This window comes from Xiphophorus couchianus, chromosome 18, assembly GCF_001444195.1.
Source record: "Xiphophorus couchianus chromosome 18, X_couchianus-1.0, whole genome shotgun sequence".
Classification (NCBI taxonomy): Eukaryota; Metazoa; Chordata; class Actinopteri; order Cyprinodontiformes; family Poeciliidae; genus Xiphophorus; species Xiphophorus couchianus.
In genome coordinates this window covers 18,081,267-18,100,559 of record NC_040245.1, presented here as the reverse complement: position 1 = coordinate 18,100,559, position 19,293 = coordinate 18,081,267, and the positions used below count along the sequence as shown (strand labels likewise).

Below are 19,293 nucleotides of genomic sequence, written 5' to 3'. Positions count from 1 at the left end.
GGCTAAGAGATGTCCAAAAGTAGCATATTGTGCTAAAATCTAAATACATTTGAGAACAAATGTAAAACAGAGCAACCAAAATACAAAAGCCAGTCTAAAATATATCTCCTCCATGGACAATGTAACAAATGCTGTTACATTGATCGAGTCTGGAGTTGATTAAGGTATTGGTGAATATTTCAATGCCCAAGAAGGGGGTGATGGCTGGAGGCTATAGCATTTTTTAGATGGAAGAAAGGAAATATTTGTCATGTGGTTGACATGGTGTTTGAAGGAGAACGCCACGTATTCTCCCTGTACCAGATAATCCTGGAGGATGTTGTCTAAGCTATCAGTTTGTCTCCTTAAGCTTGATTTCACTTGGGCTCAGTCTGTTTATGCTTAATAAACAAATTTCTCAGGCTGTTTTTTTTTTCTGATATTAAAATGTGTTTGATCTTTTGAAAACATTTCAATCCAGGCTTCATTCATGTTCAGATCACTCCCCCCACCATACCTTCATATCTTCCAATGCCCCTGTTGCTTAGTAAAGAATCAAAGAGAGAGTGGAGAACATAGCTGGGTGAAATTTATATTAAAGGTTTAACACTGAATCAGTAAGTGCACAAATCTTAAAAAGCCACCAGCTGTAAAGATAATAATGAGGTGAGAGAGGTGCCAGTTTGATCTAATGCATATTGCAAAATGAGTTGTACATTTAATTCAAACACAGCTTCACAGTAACTGGGCTTGATAAATTCACAAAGTGCTGCCTGTAGGACAAAGCAGTATTGCTAGAGTTAAATGTAATAAGAGTCTCAATAATAGCAAGTAATTCTTCATCGTTTGACTCAGTAAAGACGGCTGTTTGAATAAGTGGTGTCTTGTGTGTGGTGTGCTTATGAATCCAATATATGCATTTTTTCATATGGCCATCAGGTAGGTGTGGAAGTCTTTAAAGAGGCAATTACTCATGGGAGAACCTGCTTTAAATGCACGAACAAGATGCAGTTATTTTGATCAGTAAGAGGGGGGAGAGAAGTTCCCCCCTCTGTTAGATTGAAACTCTTTATTTGAAAAGGGGACTCCTTTGAAAGTACAGATAACGATTATACACAAAAATTTGATTAAATCCCCTTCCTCGGATTTAGGTATATCACATGCTCTTATATGCAGCTAAATATTAAACTGAAGGACAGCTAGTAATTTAGTAACATCCTCAACCTGACTGAATTCACTAGTGTGTGGTAATTTGGTTTTATTGAGTTTGTGCTGAAGTGAGAAAAGGACAGGAATTTCGGAGGTGTATTAACCTCTGTGTACACAGAAAATTATCTCTTTTTCAAGCTGCTTTGCATTTTGTTACTGTTCAAAGGCCAGAACACCTCAAATTAACATTTCCTGCTGTCAAACAGGCATGCAAATTTGAATTGATAGGACTTGGCTCTGAGGTATTGATTTATATGAGTAAATGAACCAGTCTAAGATTTTGATGGCTCCCTGAAGAATATTTATTTAGGGTTAGTTTTTTATTTCACTTTCAGAAGACTTTGGAATAGACTAACATAGACAGATGTTCACTAAAACACCAATAGATACAAGGAAAATTAGAGATGTTGAAATTAATTGAAAAGTTCAACAACCTTCCCAAAGCGCAGATGTCCTCAGCAGATGGGAAAACATAGTTTTTGTTGCTAATGGGCTCAATGTTGGTACAAAAACAACAGTTTCCATTTGATAAAATGAACAACCTTGTCAGATATTAGGGGGAGGAGGAAGACAGAAGGAACATGTTTTTACTATTGCAAGAAAACAAGTGGAAATAGCATAAAAACACACAACACAAAAATAACGTGGCGCCCCTTATTGTACTAGGACTTGATGTTCCATTAAAATCACTCAATTTCCTCATGTTTACATGCATGTAAGATATGTTTTTTCAGTATTCAATCATACCTGGCAAGATAGGAAACAGCAGCTGTAATCTAAGAGAAAGGCTGTGGCGAATTCGTCAATTAGACAAATTCTAATTGGTTGATGACCTAATGCCCTCTCTAAATGATTATCAATCAGCTATCTGATTGTTTGGGCTGCCCTATAATTGAAAGATTAACACTATAATTTAAAGATAACCACTTTTGCACATACTTCAAAAATCCTGTACATATTTGGCTTTTCTCCAGGTACTTCCAAATCCTTTTATATTTGATTATCTATTAACAAATAATAAAAAAAGGAAGTATAATTCATCCTATGGCCATAGAGTAAAGTTTGAGAATATTTGGTTTCTATTTTCAATACCGCGTGCTATCCTCCGTAAGCCAGTATGGAGAGCATTTTTGGAACGGATGCCTTTGTTCTGTGTGCCGCATCCATGAGTTGCTTTGGAGTTGGTATGCAACAGGCGAATCATCCTATAGCAGGTCATGTATCATCTATGATAGCCAACAGATTGTCTCCCCAATTCTCTGTGTGAAAGATTAATGGCATTCTGTGTACTTCTTTTTCCCAGGCTTTCTTTCTCATACACTCTGCTTTAGGCAATACTTTTATTCTTATCACATGCATCCAGATTTTTATCACCTGACTGAAGCGTGTGTATTGTTTCATTTTTGCTTATTTTGCTGGGTAATAACTGGAAATCATTTTAGGTTTTATTTTTAAAATAGGAGAACTGCAGGTGATTTACCACTCATTACACAGTCTGATGAACCCACCAGCAATATACATGGAGTTACTTGTTACTTTATTGTTGGTAGTCTGGGCAGATTCAACAAAAGGTGCTTTTAAGTCACCCACACTTTCAGTCGTTCAGTTAAGAGAGAAAAAGCATATGTTATAAATTAGTCCCAGAGTGAACAAATCCATGAACTCTGATCTTTTCAATTCCTAAGAGCTTTTGCTTTCTTCTACTATTTGGTCTTGAAAATACCCTTCTACATTATAAAATAAATTTCTCAGAAACTTGGAATAACAAGGATCTTCTAACAATCTACCCTCTAATTTATGTAAAGCAACCTTGAGAACAAAAACACAAAATCACGAGGATTCAGTATTTTATATTATTTAATTGTATTGTTTTAGTATGTCTAAAATCTATAATGTGAAGATGTTTCTGACATGTATTTAAAATACTTTTAATGTGAAAAGCACTCCTTAGAAGACAACATTTTAATTCAAATGTCCTTGCTTCATATATGTGAGGCCATAGAGAAAGAGTTCTGACTGGCCAATAATATGACGCAGCTTCCAGGTTGGTCAGGCATCTATTCCTGACTGGCTAGCTTCCCAGGATGGAACAAGGTTGGTTTTCACATCAGGATTTTTTTTTTTTGAGTTTGAATCCAATCCCTCAGAAGTGACAAAAAAAACAAAGCTTTGCATCTATTCAGGAAGCAAACCTGACCGAATTCGAGACCTGGACAATCAGTTTTTAAAGTCATGTTTATGATTATTGTTTAACATTGGAAACACTGCTGTATTTGTTTATTTTTTAGTAGCCTTCTATGACACGCCATTGGTTTTACTTTATGCTTTTTAAGTACAATCAGAATTGCTTAGTACCTTCAAAAGCAATTTTACTAGAAGCATAATAGTTTTAAGCTTTTATTTTAAAAGGACCTCTAAATTGCCAGAACAATCACCAAAATGAAAGAAACTTCTAAAATTTTGAAAATCAATACTGATGTAGCTTTTACTTTAAATATTTATCAAAACAAATACATTTATGACAGTTCTGGCATCACAGACAAATGCTGAAAAGTCTCAAGTGTAAAATACTCTGACTGGTAAAGTCAAAGCTGGATAATTTTATACTGAACAAAGATTTCCTAAAACAAAATTTAAAATGGAATTAGAAGAGCATAAAATATTCAAAATATAAACCTGGACTGAGTTATTTCACACTAATAACATAGTCTTTGAAACATTTTGTGAAACCTGTGTTTATGTACATAAAAAACTGTTTTTAATCCCAAAAATATTGTCTACAATATTATTTTGTTTTCATAGACCTAAGATTGCAAATCTCTCCTCTTGTTATATACCTTTACCTTAGGTTCTTTGGCAATATTGTTTAGCTTTAGATATTTTTTGCCATGTTTATTTTTTTGTAACTGTAAAGACTGAATATCTTGTATTCTTTTTTTATGCAATTGCTAAAATTTCCATTTACAGGTTTAATTCATTCATCATTAGACTTATTTGGTGTGGACTGACCACTGTAGTTGTGCAACGGACAGAAAAAATATTTTAGTGATCCATAGTCATCACACATGTATTAAGTTTCACTACTATCCCTAATGTTACTGGAAAAGCATGAACATGTGAATGATGACTCAGAAAGGCAGGAGGAAAAGCCTCTCACTCTTCTCAGCTACTTCCATTTTCTGTTTTCCCTTACAACAACCACTGATGCGAAATAAGGTGAACTGATGAAATTGATTGAAACAGGCTAAAGCACTTTCCAACAAATCGAGCTTGATTGAGGAGAAGAAAGCAAAAGACTTAGCTGAAACAGATGATTAACAGATTAAAGATTAGTAGCTGGAGGGCAAATATGAAAATAACAGCAGTGAACAGTCACCAGGAAAGGCTCATGAGGTTAATACAGAAGGTAAATCATAAATGAAATGAGTCAATATGAGCTGCTGGTTTTCAGTCAGTGACCTTGAGAACCAATATTTATTACTTAGTCAATTCTCCAGTTAGTTACTTGTGCCATTAGCAGGAGCCCCTGCTCCCATTAAGTATTTAACACGCATATTTCCTCCATCCTGTCACATGATGCTTAAAAATACTAACCCACATAAAACACACATACTTCACAAGTACATAATTGCCCCTAAGCAAGTAGCTGACATACCCCAGAATACACACAGAAGCCCTCAAAGGCAGAAGGCTGTAATTTCAGATGTTTATAGACATGGCCAACCCTCCTGAGAATAATATTAGGTTGTGATCAGTTTTCCACTTCTCATTCTCCAACAATGGGTCTCTCAGAGCCAGTAGATTTTCTTCAATTTTAAAAACTTCAGAAACAATACTTTTTCTCTGCTTATTTGTCATTTTACTGTCCACCTTGGTGTCTGACCAGGGTGACCGTCATCATCATTTCAAAGCACATGGAACAAGAGTTGACAGGCTGGTGGTCCTATCAAGGTCACTGTGGTAATGTGAGGTCAATATGGGTGAATGTTCTCATTTCCGATGACAGCTATCACATCAAGGAGAGGTACAAGAACAGAAAAGTGCGTGAAAAACTATTTGCTGTGTTTGCAGAACTGATCAAATGTTGTCACTTTTCTGCATGCAGGCATGGCACTGCAATCTTTAAGCATGGTAAATGTGTGAAGAATTTTAAAGAGCAAACATTTGAGTTGAATAAAATAAAGACAAAAACAAGAACAGAAGCATAGATCAAAAATAAAAAAAAATAAGTGTAGAGGTGCATGAGGGTGTGTTTTATGCTGTGTCTTGAAGACTGCAGAGATGACTGCAGCACAGAGGGAGGGACCCACACTGAATACCAATGGACCTGTGATAGTAACTTAACACACATACAAACAATGGCATACTGGCACATACACTAATACGAAACAAGCACAATTAAATAATATCTCATCAGTTTAGATTTATAAAGGTCATGAACACCACCCAATACACCTCAGTAATTTGTGACCGAAAGAGCAAAGAAAGCTAAAAAGAAAAGTAGAGCTCATTTGTTTGAGATCTTCTGAAAAGCCTGAATTGTTATCGTTGTTGTTCTCCTGTAAATGTCACATTTAGCATTCACATGATCACACAAACAAAAGTGTAAAATAAAGTGAGAATGTGGAGCACAATCCCTGACCGCACAGTGGTGTCCATCAAATACCCAATGATAAACAATTTAATGACACAATTTGCTGTGCGCTAAGCAAAAAAATAGTACAAAGCCTTAAGTAAGAATTAAGTATGTTCATCCCATAGTATTTTAGATAAAGGAAAACTAAAATAAGAGATTAAGGAAAATAGGTGGATGTGGTTGTGAATATTGCAACTCATGATGATACAATGAACAGGAGTAAATTCCTTTACCAGTTCTTATATTTGAGGGGAGATAAGGAATCTATAAAACTCCTATTTCCTTAGCGGCTTTCAATAGTTTGAAAGTTGAGTAGAAAGCAGCAGACTCCTGCAGCCAGGTCAAAGAGAATCTCATTAAACTGCATTCTCAATATTCACCCTATGTGCTTGTCAATGGGCCATTCTCATTCGTTTCATTGCCAGGGATCTCTCAGAGAAATCTAGAGGGAGAAATTAGTTTGAATTTTTTTCCCACTCAATTCAACTCCTTCCGAGGCTTGACAGCACATTTTCTTTACCTCCTAAAAGATTCAGGGTTTTAGTAAAGAGATCGTTTGATGGTAAAACTCCATTATCACAGTTTTGTGTTGAAGCCTGCAATACTATTACATAGCATTATGATATCTGAAGATTGTTATCCAGTATGATAGAGTGTGTTTAAGTTATCCAAGTAAAAACACAATTTTATTTGATATTTTTATTCTATTTAGACACTGTGAGCAAATGTAGCAATTGTATGCTTATGATATCTTTAAAGCATCCCTGAATTTTAGAGCTAAATAGAACCTACTATCTAACTTGTGATAAAGTTTGTGTGACTGAAGCCTATGTAAGGTTTGACATTGTGATTTTACCTGCTTGCAAAGGTGAACAAGGGACTGGGGGATTAGAGGAAATGAACTGAGGAGATAGAAAAATGATATGACATTATGATATGCATGACATGGCTCCTTTTCAAAGGCTATAATCTCAAGAGCATTGTGCACCCGAGGCTCATCCATCACATGAATTTACGCCTAAAGTCTGCCAGTTTTACTTCCTTTCTGCAGCAATATATCAAATGAGCCAGGCTTTTTAATATTTTCTGAAATAAAAATGTTTGATTCATTGGTAGCACACAAAAATACTTTGAGTAGATTTAGTTTTAAGCAGATTTTTTAAAAGTTTAATGAGAATGAAAATTAAATAAAAAACAATGCCCTTTAAGTATGCTAGTAAAATATAACATATCCCTATTATATGCTCCTAAAAGTGAAAGATAAGATTAGGTTGGCTTTTACTGGGTTTCACTAATGAACAGTACAACCACACAACCTCACCTCAGATTAAGTGATGATTGCTATTCTGGGTCCTTTACTGCCTTAAATTAAAATAACAGGTATGTACTGTATGTCACAGATACTGTATATGGCACCATTCTGAATAATGTAAGAATATTTGAATCAAGGATGCGAAATGTCAGAAAATTGTTTGCCCAGTTAATTGGAAAGAAATGCAAGATATCAGTTTCACTTCCAGTTTTATAAGAAAATTAGAGTTTCTCATAAAATTTGAATATTCATTACAATACATTTCAAAGACCACCGCTGCTTAGGTCCAAGAAAACAATGTCATAACTAGTCATTTTCTTAGTGTCTAAGTTGCAAAACGTATCAAAAACAGATTTGCTCAGTGTTGTCCTGGAAGTTTTTTTTTCTCAGTGGGAATCAAACTTGAGATTTTGAGCATGAACTAGAGAATCCCTGATCTAAAAGCTAACCTCCCTGTCAAAATCATTCATACACTCATAAAAAACCACTGCTTGTAAGCCCAAAAGACCAACAAATTATCTTTTTCACCGTGTAGTTTTATGCCTCTTCATGAAACGCATGCCCTCATCTGCTTTGGCGGGCTCAGAAAGGGGCAATAAACATACAAACATACTGTGTGGCTTAGTGAAGCAGCAGCAACTCACACTAAAACAAAAAAGACACAAAGTCAAAGCTGAAAGTGAAAGCTATCAAAAACCTCTAATCTTTGAAATCTGCATAAAACCAGTCAATTTTCCCTTTGATTATATCTCTTTCCTTGGAGTCTTTTTCCACCACTGTTATCAGGGGAAAGTGAAGAATCTTGTGCTGTTGTTGAATGCACATGTGTGTATGGGTGGACTATCAAAGGCACAAGAGGGAAAGTGACTGCGAACTCTAGTAAGATCAAAACACAGCTAGCTTCTCATAGAATGTACAGAATCAATGAAAGAGGAGCTAATTCCACTTCTGTTTGCTCAAAAATGCTTCAGCAGTTTGCAAAGGACAAGTGTTCTGTCGCTGACTGTGTCACAGTGACTTTAAAGCTGTGTCTTGAGTACTGGTGCTGTTTTGTTTCCAACTTTTGATAGCACATTAATTCATATAATTTGTAACATGGCCGCACACCTACAAACCAGGCATGGAGACCAATAATCAGAGACAATCTACAGGTGGAGGAACTGTACAGATCCTCATCTTCAAAAAGGACATTGTCCCAAATAGATGACTTAGAAATTTGCCTCTTAAATATGATCTTTATTTAACAATGACAAGAAGAAATCTTGCTTGCAATTTGCTTCAAGCCATAAAGGTGAGGTTGATAGGGAAAATGAAAAGAGTATGTCTGCCTACCTACACTGGCAGCAAGGAGACGTCTTTCAGTTTAAAATGATCTCATGTTTTTTCAAAGCTTTGAACATTTCATACAGCACAATACTCCTCCAAAAAGGGAAGAAAGTATGACATAACTGAAACCTATTAAGACATGACTGTCCACCTAAATTGATACGCTTCGCAAGGAGATCATTAATCAGAGTCTAAGGTAACTCTAGAGGAGGGTAGAAATCAATAGCTCGGGTGGGAGAATCTGTTAACATGACAAGACGTGATGCATACTAAAAATCCAGTTTTCAAATGTTAGCAAAAAGAGGAACATTGCTAAACAAGCCACAAGGAGTTCTGTTTAGGAGACATAACAATGCAGAGAAGCTAAAACGAGAACACAAGTGAATTTCTGGAAGCCATGAAAAACACTAACTGTGGCAAAAAAGCTATATCACCCTCAACAAATGATTCCCACATGCAGCGGTGGCAGGATGAGACTGTGGGGAAACCTTTCTTCAGCAGGGACTGGAAAGCTTGTCAGAGGTGACAGGAAAATACCCAAAATTTAACGTGGTAAAGCTCACAAAAGTCTTGTGGTCGAGTCATGCGGTTCACTTTTCTGCGAAAAGAATGATCCTAACCATTTAGCTATTGCTGCAATGTTAAAACTTAACTCAAAACATAAACGTTGTGTTAGAATAGCTCAGTTCAAGTCACAATATAATATATAATATGTACATGTAAATACTGAAGTATTTAGTTGTAACATGAAAACATGTGATAACTTGTACTTTTGCAAGATTCTGTCACACCTAAAACTGCATTCAACCACTATGAGTAACTTTGCAGTCACCAGTGGTGTCTGTAGTGCTCTATAAAGTTCTACTGTTCCAGACAATACAAGTGCATTTTGGGACTCGTAAGTCTTCCGATCGATAAACAATTTGAATAGTTCTATGTTTGTAGGAAGACAGTTTCCCATCCAAATAAAAAAGCGCTGCACGCTTCCACCAGTACATGCTTCCACTATCCTGGGAGCAGAGCCACGTTGCTAAATGCAGCTTTGATATCAGTTGAACCAATATGGTTTATCTCCTGGGGCTTGTTATATATTAAACATCCACACTGACTCTACAAGATAAATCATATGAGCTGTCACTCTAAAAGAGACATCTTAGACTTTAATTTGCATTGAAACATCCTGCCTCATTTAAAAAGTCAAGTAGATAAAAAAAGGAAAGGAGCAGAGAAGGACAAACATGTAAGTGACAGACTTCTCATTGTCAGAATGTAATCTGGCATTTAAGACCGCACTAATCCCAGGCTATGCAAGAGTAGGGCTGTACTGGAACTGACAGAGCTTGGTGATTTATATGACAAACGCTGGCTTCATGTTAAGTATCACATTATCGCAATGACAGCTGTAGCTTATGAACAGGGCCTTTAAGTCACAGGGAAGTGCACATATCCCTACTGAAAAGTTGTGAAACTGAGCAGTAGGCGTTTTATTCTGTGTGGTTTGGTTAAATGTGTCCGTGTATGCAACTTATGTGTTTGTGTGCTTGTGAGTATGTGTGCCTGCAGCAGATGTGAGTGTGTTCCATTTCGTGTGCTGAGGTTAGAATTGGCCTGTCAGTCTCAGTGAAGTGGGGAGAGGAGAGAGACGACAGGTGTCAGGACTGTGAAGGAGATGGATGAGAGAGCAAAAGAGGAGGAAGAAGAAAGCAAAGTTTGTCCAGCTGCTGGGAATTGTTTGTTCTTTACTCAATAAAGAAATGCTAATGAAGATCCAATGGGAATTACTGAGTAAAGTTTGGTATAATCTAGCTTTGAAAAAAAGAAAAGGGAATCTTTAACAACATTTTTGAACATTCTGTGCATTTCTCGGACACACTACTGAAAAGAAAAAAAAGATTAATGATTGTTAACACTGAAAACAGAGTTCTTGTTGGTTGTACTTTTATGCGACCCATATGTAGGCAGCGGATAGGCCGGCAGCATTGGGTCCAAATAGTTTATTTTAGATAAAAACAATGATGTAGGCTACATGTAAAATACAGATAAAAACAGTGAACAAAGTTTAAAACAGTTTTAATACAAGCAAAGCATACACAGAGACATTAACTGTGATAAGAGGATATGCAACAGAGAAAATAAACAAGAATCTGATAAGGAGCTAAAGGACTCCAAATGAGTATAAACCAGCCAGGAATGAAATTATGTCAAATATTGTCTTGGTTCCACTTTTGCTACCATAAATAGCTTTGAAGCATCAAGATTTGGACTCCACTAAACCCTTAAAGATATAATGTGGCATCTGAGACCAAAATGTTAGTCCTTTTAGTCCTGGAAGTTGTAAAGTGGGGCCTTTAAATATCAGAGTAGTTTCTACAAGACACCACACGGATGCTTAGTTAGACTTAGTTTTCAGGAATTTAGAGGTGAACTTAAAACTTGAATCCTTAGTTCTTAAATAGTATGCAAATGTTTCTTAAAGACATTTTACCTTTCAGTAAAAGGCCTTTTCAGTTCTAAACATGAGTTGAAAGTTTCAGGCGTATGAGTTGTAGTCAGAACAAAACACTCTAATAAGACTGTTAAGGTCACAAACAATGCCTTTAAGGTAACATGAGTTGTTTGGATTGTTGTCACTTGACGATCCAAACATACCAGGTAACCAGGGTTCACTTTTACAATAACACATCCAAACACACATCCAGCAAAGTGGTATTTTAGCAGAAGTGCCTAACACCAAAGAACAAACTCATTGTGTGAAATTTTGGTAGTTAATGTGCATCAAGGGATGGGAGACTCTTTTGAAGATAGCAGCGAGCATAATTTTGACTGGAAAGATAGCTGGTAAGGACCGAAAGAATCCAAAACACAGAACAACATGGAGAATGAGGCTTCATGTTTTATCTTCTACAGTGCAGCCTTGACTTGTCTCCTCAAGTAATTTCAGAGCTATTCACACCTTGACACATGACCAAAACAACACACATATTATCATTGTTGGTGACATTTTTGAATCATCAAGTCACAATAAACCCAACATTAACTAAAAGGAAGGTATCACCAGCAACCCATGTGACCTTCACAGCCCGAGTAGTAACATTAATGGCCCGAATACAGTACATGTTCTGACTACTTTTAAGGAGATCCATCTGAATTGCATAAGTTCATTCAGACACATTCAGAAATCTATGTACTACTCAGTTATGACATTGGTGATGAGGAAATTAATCTTGTCATCATAAAGTACTTTCAATAACAATTTTATATTTGTATAACCAATAGCTTTTTGTAGAGAAATAGTGGTCAATTTGCCATACACATGATTAATTTGCTGTAATTTATATTACAGGATAGGGAGGGATACAAAAATGGTTATGATTATGAAAGTAAATGCATTTTGTTTTATTATGGTGTGAGGTGTTCCCTGCTGCTACCTCTCTCCTTGGATCTGCTCCCTGAAGGTCTTCAAGAAGCATGGTATAAATATTTCACTAAACTGCATTCTCAGGTTATCAATTATAAAATGCTATCTTCGTATAAATATTCTAAAAATACAGCTGGACTCTGCTTCCTCCTTGGCATATTAAAAATTCATACACACCTAGCATTCTGCGAAATCTTCATCCACACAGGACCCGTAAGAACACAGCTGCTGAAATGTATGCAGGGTGTTCTCGCTTTTAGGGGGGTTTGTTTGCACGTGGGAGCATGTTTTTATGTGTTTGTTTGTGTCTAGAAAATCTTTGGTGTCTGTAAGACACATTTTGTTGGTGAATCAGATAAGCTCAGTGGAAGTTAAGACGGTAGAGAGAACGGTGAATCACAATGAACAGTTAAACACATCTAGTGCTTGGATGGGTCTATTTTATTGCTAGTTTTTAGTCCCAGTCTTTACTTAGCCCTCAAAAATACATTGAAAATGTAACATTTTTAGCCCATAGGCTACATCCTGTTCAAATATAGCGTAAACAATGTTGTTGAAAGTCTGTCTTGTTTCATGCATGCAAACTTTAAACTGAAGATTAATGTGTCTTTTCTATTTTGAGAAGGAATGTTAACATAAACTGGACAATTGAGGGGCCCCACCCAAGCACAAATCAGATTGACACATGTACACACATTCACATTAACAATCTCAAGCACACCAACCTTGGTGAGATGTCACAGCCTTGTTGCATGAAGGCTCCCAAAGAAAACCACAGAGAGTTAAAGATTCCAAATTCATTTGGAGGCTGGTCAGTGGGGCCCTGCTCTGTGGCACCCTCCTCTGGTTCCTCTGCGTGCCACTCATACGGACTAAAACGGCTTACCTGGAACAGTGAAGGCAGAAAAATGTCAGCTAGTTTCTAGGATCAAAGATATCCACACGTTTTCACTCCAACTAGATGATTTACTTTTTGAATCAAAGTTGAATTATGCAAACCAGCTAATTTCATCTTGCTCTGTATGGTAACAGAGTTAAAAACGAGGTATGATTACCATGTGGTATCAAGGTTTAACTGAAGAGAAGTTTCTGTTGAGCAACATATGCTCAATACTACAGCCAACCTTGGGGAATGCAATTTTGGCTAGTATAAAAAATTCCTTGAACAAGCAGACACCTAGGTGGCAACATAATACATATGCTAGGTTAATCATCTATTTATGAATGGAATATGTGTTAATATTTCACATTTTTGTTTGTGCATCTTGCATTTTGTTCATTCACAGACACACATAATAGTTTTAGTACCTGGATTTCAATTTAGGATGTAAATTTAATATCAATATACAAACCTATTCAATAAATTAAAGTATTATTGAGAAATTAATCTGTTTTAGCTAACCAGTTGTACTCGTGGCGGTTCTAAAACATATCCACTGTTATAGAACCATAGATCTGTCCTAGTATCAGATCACTAGGACAGATTCTGTGTTTCATTAAGTAAAACATAGAATAATTACACATAGACTAATGTCTGCCTTCATTTCTGTTATTTATGATGAATGACAACACAACTTTTAAAATTAGAATATTACATCATATAAAAATCTACCGGGATGTTGACTTAATGGGAAGTATGTTTGATACCTGCTGAAAGGTTGTTATTTTCAAAAGGTGTTTTTAATCTCAGATATGAGCTTCATCAGAATCCATATTCTCATTTGTTGAATAAGACGGTACCTAAAAAGCACTCATATCCCTCTTAGTATGACAGCGTGCTGGGACTGAGTTGGACACCTTTTTCCTTCAGAACTACTTTAAACCTTCAGGTTTAAGGATAGGTTCAACAAGGTGTCAGAAACATTCCTCTGAGATCTTGATTCATGTTGACTTGATACAGACAGACTTGCTAGACAGATTTGTCAGCTACACATCAACAACTCTTGTTTCAACCCAGATACCATAAGATCGTAACTTCTGAGGTCACTGGGTTCAGTGAAAGCATTGTCATATTAAAGATTTTAGCTTGAGAGGGTTTTAACTTTGTGATAATGTACATTTACTGAAAGGAAGAAGCCATCAGAAGATTGGTACAGCAACAATACAGTTCCAAGAAAACCCCAATATTTCACCTCCACCAACCTGAACTTTTTAAGCAAGATAAGGTCTTATGTTGCTTACACCAAATTCTGACCTTACCAACTTATTGCCCTCTTTTGGTGAACCTGTGCTTTTTAATGTAACTGAGTTATATGGATAAAACTGCAAAATAACTAACCTAAGCTGTAAAACTGTAAAGACACGGTAAAACGCTTTATTCTGTCTAGAAATCAAACTAAATTATAAACTATTTTTCATGTACAGCTGCCTTTTTCATCTATGGCCCAAAACCTTAAATAGAAATCACATGTCTGTACACATTGCCAGACGTGTACAGTCTGGCAATTCAGCTCAGTTTCTATGAATTACTTACCAAAAACAAGACAACGCTGACTCCAATATAAGCAAACACTATGCACATCCATATCTCATAGGCCAGTGGGTCCAGGAAGGAGAAGACACCTGGTTTAGACTTCTGAGGCTTTTTGATCATGATGGAAATTCCAAGAGACATGAAGGGTTTAGAGAAATCAATCACTTCTTCTCGCACCAATGTTATGGTCAGTGGGGCCACAGCAATTTCTGCTTTCTGCAAAGAAGAAGGGAAAGGCCAGGGTCTTCATATCAGTCACATTATTGCACAATTAACTTCTCAGAGATTACATATAATACAGATGGATGGAAGGGAATGTGCAGTGAGCACAGAGTAAAGGAAGGGCAGACATGGACTGGTATTGCAGATGAGGGAATAGAGAAGGCAAAAAGACAGAGGAAGAAGAGGGCAACCCAGAATGACACAGGAGTAATTTATACAGTATGTTGGCCGTAGAGGGACAGAACCAGAATATAAATGAGTCTCAAGGTCTAACTGGCATCTGCATGCAAAATGCTTGATCTTGCAGAACACAGGTCTTCTAAGTATCTAAAGTTAAAGTGGAAGAAGGTGATAATAATTAATGATATGAAAAGCTATTCTGGCCCAAATAACCAATAAAAGATCCGCTTTGATCATCTGAAACCCCAGTGAATATTGCATTTTCAGGAGGAGAAATATTGTTTTTGTGACTACAGTAAGAAGCTTGGAATTGCTGCAATTTCCCAAACTGTTTTCACACCAAAAAATAAAACAATGAAAAATAATGACTTTAAACTTTATATTGTCCATTTTTTCTGTGCCAGAATCCTGCTCTTAAACTGCAATAATCACACATTGCTGAAGTTCACTTTATACTCCATTGAATAAACATGGGTCATTTCCTCACAGAATAAAGCAAATATCTAAAATGATCTTTAACAGTGAGGTTGACAGACTACTGGTTTAATGTGCATTACAAACCACAAACTGCTGAAAGAGTTAAACTATTCTCCACGTTAGACAAAGCAATTCTTAAAAACATTCAACAAAACTGACAAGCATATTAAGTCTTTATTTTTTTATTGGTTACATGTCAAAAGTGTAAAGTTTTAAAATAATACCCATAGGCCCTTTGACAGACTATAATGGTCTATTTTCAGTGCTTGGATACTCCTCAATTGGTTTGACCCTAAAGCAGCTTAAGTAACAATAGAAAATAAATTGACTGATAATGCTGTTATTCTGGGAAATGATTCAAATTTAGTCCAACACTTTTTTTGTAGTATTTCTAAAGCTGTGAATGCAAAACTAAGCTCTACTCCACTCTCTATTACATGATAAAGGAATAATTAAAGCTGCATTTCTTACTACTTCCACTGAGGACTAAAGGCCACAGGATGAAAGGACAATTATGTATTAAATGTAGAAAGTTTTGTTACATTAGACTTTTTTAAATCCCTTCAGTTTATCTGGATTTTTCACAATGTTACCGTTTGCAATAGCCTTAGGGTGCATAAAATTGTTCCACCGAACGATCAGGGAACTTTTTTCCTCAATAAACCTTTTCAAGATAGACTCTGTTTAGTTAAATTCACAGTTATTTGTGGGTTTTAAATCTGTGCAAACAGGAAATTGGACAACTTTCTAATTCTAAACTTTGACACAAAGGCATGTCCACTTTAAAAACAGCCACAATGACAAAATTGATTCTCTCTAAGCTGTTTGCACAGATTTCAACATCAGGTAATGTTAACCCATTTTTTGTATGTTTAAAAATAAATTTAAAAAAATATGTTTTATATACTCTAATTTAATAAAATGATTTATTACTTAAAAAATTTTGAATAATATTAAAATTATTTTTTAATAAATGCCAAGAATACAAACAGTATTAACTTGTCAAGAAATAGTGAAATTTGGATCACAAAAGAAAAAAAAATCCTGAAAAGAAAATAAAGTTACCTGCTGGGTGTGTTTTTCAGTACAGCCAGATTGCTATGAAAGTGCAAAATGGAGTTGATTTGGGTGGGACAATAAAAGCATTCACATCACCTCTTTATTTAGTTGTCAATTATCAAGGAGGGGCTCAATTTTGTCAGAACTCAAAGTTACACAAATAAATTGCCACATAAAAAAAGACAGTAAACTATCTCTTCTGCTTCCTTCTGTGTTATGGGTTGAAGAGAGGACAACTGTAAACTCAAGCAAACTTATGACGCGTCTCTACAGGCTTTGATGGTCATGTTTGCATCTGCATGTGTTTCGTCAAAATGTCTTAGTGAATTTTGTTGCACTAATTTACTGAGACAAGGCAGACTGAGGAAAACAGCTGCAAATATTGAGCAGACTGCCATCTTTGTGAATTCCTAACTTTGAAAAGCCAAGGAGGGGAAACACGATTTTCTCACATTTCTGTCAGTCAAAAGACTCAACTCCACAAGGAGGCATTAATTCACAAGAAAATGTGTGTCTATTGCAAGTTTATAGCTACAGTATGTTTGAGAGTCTTTTTAAAGGACAGTGAGTGTTTTGGGTGATTCAAAACAGATAAATCAATGCAACAGTTTTGAGTCACCTTCCACTACAAGTTGTGGAGGGTAATTGATTCAGTTGCTGTTCTGGAGCTCCTTCTGTGCTAAACCCCCCTAAACAATAACTGACATTGTCTGCTGCATGACAGTAAAGTTGACATTCAGGCAGCTATGTGAAATCAAAGGCGTAATTAATGAGCTTGGCAAATCTCCCGTATATAAATAACCACTCCATGACACAGCATCTCTGTGGGAACCAAACATGGTTACTAAGAAGACAAAAGCCTTGAGACAAGTTTATGTGCAGCATCAGAGTTATTTGCATTTTTTCTGCTGGTATGTGATGGAACTCTGCAATCTATAGGACCTGTGCAAGATCACCATGATTGAGATCCCAGACTGGTGTTGATTTCTGAGCCATCTTCCTAAGGTCTGTACACCTAACTCAATTAATTCTCCGAAGATTAGAATTGTACATAGGACTCATAAGAAAGGATTTCCAGTTATTAAATGTCATCCTTCTTAAAATTAAATACATTTATTTACTGCATGGAAAAGAACTTGGCCTGGGTCCTTCAGAAACAGGCAATCAAAGCCTGTGGACTTTGACACCTTAAGGTGTTAAGGATGCACAGGTTGCTTTAATAGTTTCCTTCAGCTTTTCTGCATTGTAGGTTCTGGCTTCTCTCATCTTCCTTCTAACAGTACATTCTCTGTGGGGTTTATTAGGCCCACTCTGTGGGCAGCAAGCTTCATTAGCATTAACCTTTTGTGGCTTTCCCTCCTTGTGGAGGGTGACAGAGGCAGTCTGCTGGACAACTGACAAGTCAGCAGTCTTCCCGTTATTGTATAGGCCATCATACAATCTCCTTTTTGTCAATTAGACAAAGTTTAAAGAGCAAGCAAATGCGACATAAATCCGATTTCTTACAATTGTCCCATTTTGATCTTTTGAATTCCCCCCCAAAAAATCAAATTTGTGCCATTTCCATAACGTCACATTCCTAAAATAATGGCCCAAGTAATTTCTTGCCAAAAATGATTTTGGCAAGAAAAAAACCTCACTTTTGGCAAAAAAAAAAAAAAAAAAAAACTTAAGCCAGTATTTTTAGAAAGTTATGATATGATATGTAATATACCATCTATCCAATTGTTTGTGACTGAAGTCTAAATGACATGTTGCATTTCAGCCATCTTTTATGTTCCTGACACGAGATATGCATCATAATTTGCACAAGACGACAAACTAATGACTAAAAATTATAATTATGAGAGATGTCTGAATCACTGAAGTCCATCACATCACAATCCCACCACTCCTGGTTTACAGACTTATCAACAGATGATGCTTTGATGTCATGAAGTCTTCAAAGTCTGATTGTCAATGAATCTTTAAGTACTACGAATGACCACACACAAAAATTGGATTTCAGCAATAGAATTAGAATTGAACATCAAAACCTGCTGCATAAACAAAGCCTTAGAAATACTTTCTATTGGTGTTATGGATGAATACGGAATTTCTGATTCTCTATCAGACGTAAACGAAATGCAAAATTCTGTGCATCAGGAATATATTATTTTATATATATATATAGATAATACATTCCAATTTTATGTCTATAGTAATTTAAAATTATTCAGTCATTGAATAAATTCACTTTTCACTGACGCTGCAATTTGCTGAGATGGACGTCTATGAAATTTGTGAAACTGAAATTTATTCAAACAGCACTGCAATGCATTTTAATTGACTAAGAATGAATCCAGCTTATACTTGTCCTGTTTCCATCCTTACCCCATACACAAGCTCTCCCACCATGCCATTCCATATTTTAGTCTCTGGGTCTCTGGCTCCATATTTTCCATCAGGAACAATAGAGATCTTGTACTTGATTCCGATGTGCTTGGCAATCTCTGAAGCCAGGTCTACACAATATCCTTCATACTGGTCGTTGCCTTCGTAAAGCTCCCAGTTCTTCTTCTGCATCACATACGGACCCTCCTAAAAAAAGATCAGCATAAGGGGAGAAAGACATCTGTTTGGAGGAGCGCATCAGCAGAGAGGATCAGAAAATTGGTTGTAAAGTGTGCACATGAGAAAAACAGTTAAGAAAGATGAAGACATAGATGTTAATATTGTAAAAGAAGAATGAGAAAAAAGGTGAAGGGGAAAAGGGTGCATGTTTGCAAACACTTTGTTGGTAACAGCAGCTGCAATTAAATCCAAAAAGGGACAGACTTTTTTTCATTGAGATAAAAATCAAAGTGACATTTTAAAAAAAAATGACATAGGCCAATGCATTGTTTTTGTTTTTATGCCATTTTGCATAATTCCACTGAGATTCTCCATTGACTCAACACAGATCTGAAGCTGAGAAGACAGAAATGAACAAAAAAAGAGAGAAAAAACTACAGAGAGATGTC

The 19,293-nt window shown here is 36.2% G+C and overlaps 1 protein-coding gene across 7 annotated transcripts in view; it reads right to left on the bottom strand.

Moving 5' to 3' along the window:
• The window catches only part of gria4a (glutamate receptor, ionotropic, AMPA 4a), a 122,085-nt gene that overhangs the window by 27,305 nt on the left and 75,487 nt on the right, over positions 1–19,293 (bottom strand). For all 7 annotated transcript variants that reach the window (XM_027998890.1, XM_027998896.1, XM_027998892.1 and 4 more), the window contains exons 11-13: positions 18,665–18,871; positions 14,354–14,569; positions 12,606–12,766 (exon numbers count right to left, since the gene is read on the bottom strand). In XM_027998890.1, coding sequence (XP_027854691.1) covers positions 12,606–12,766; positions 14,354–14,569; positions 18,665–18,871 — 584 coding nt within the window. The remainder of the gene's footprint in view (positions 1–12,605; positions 12,767–14,353; positions 14,570–18,664; positions 18,872–19,293) is intronic.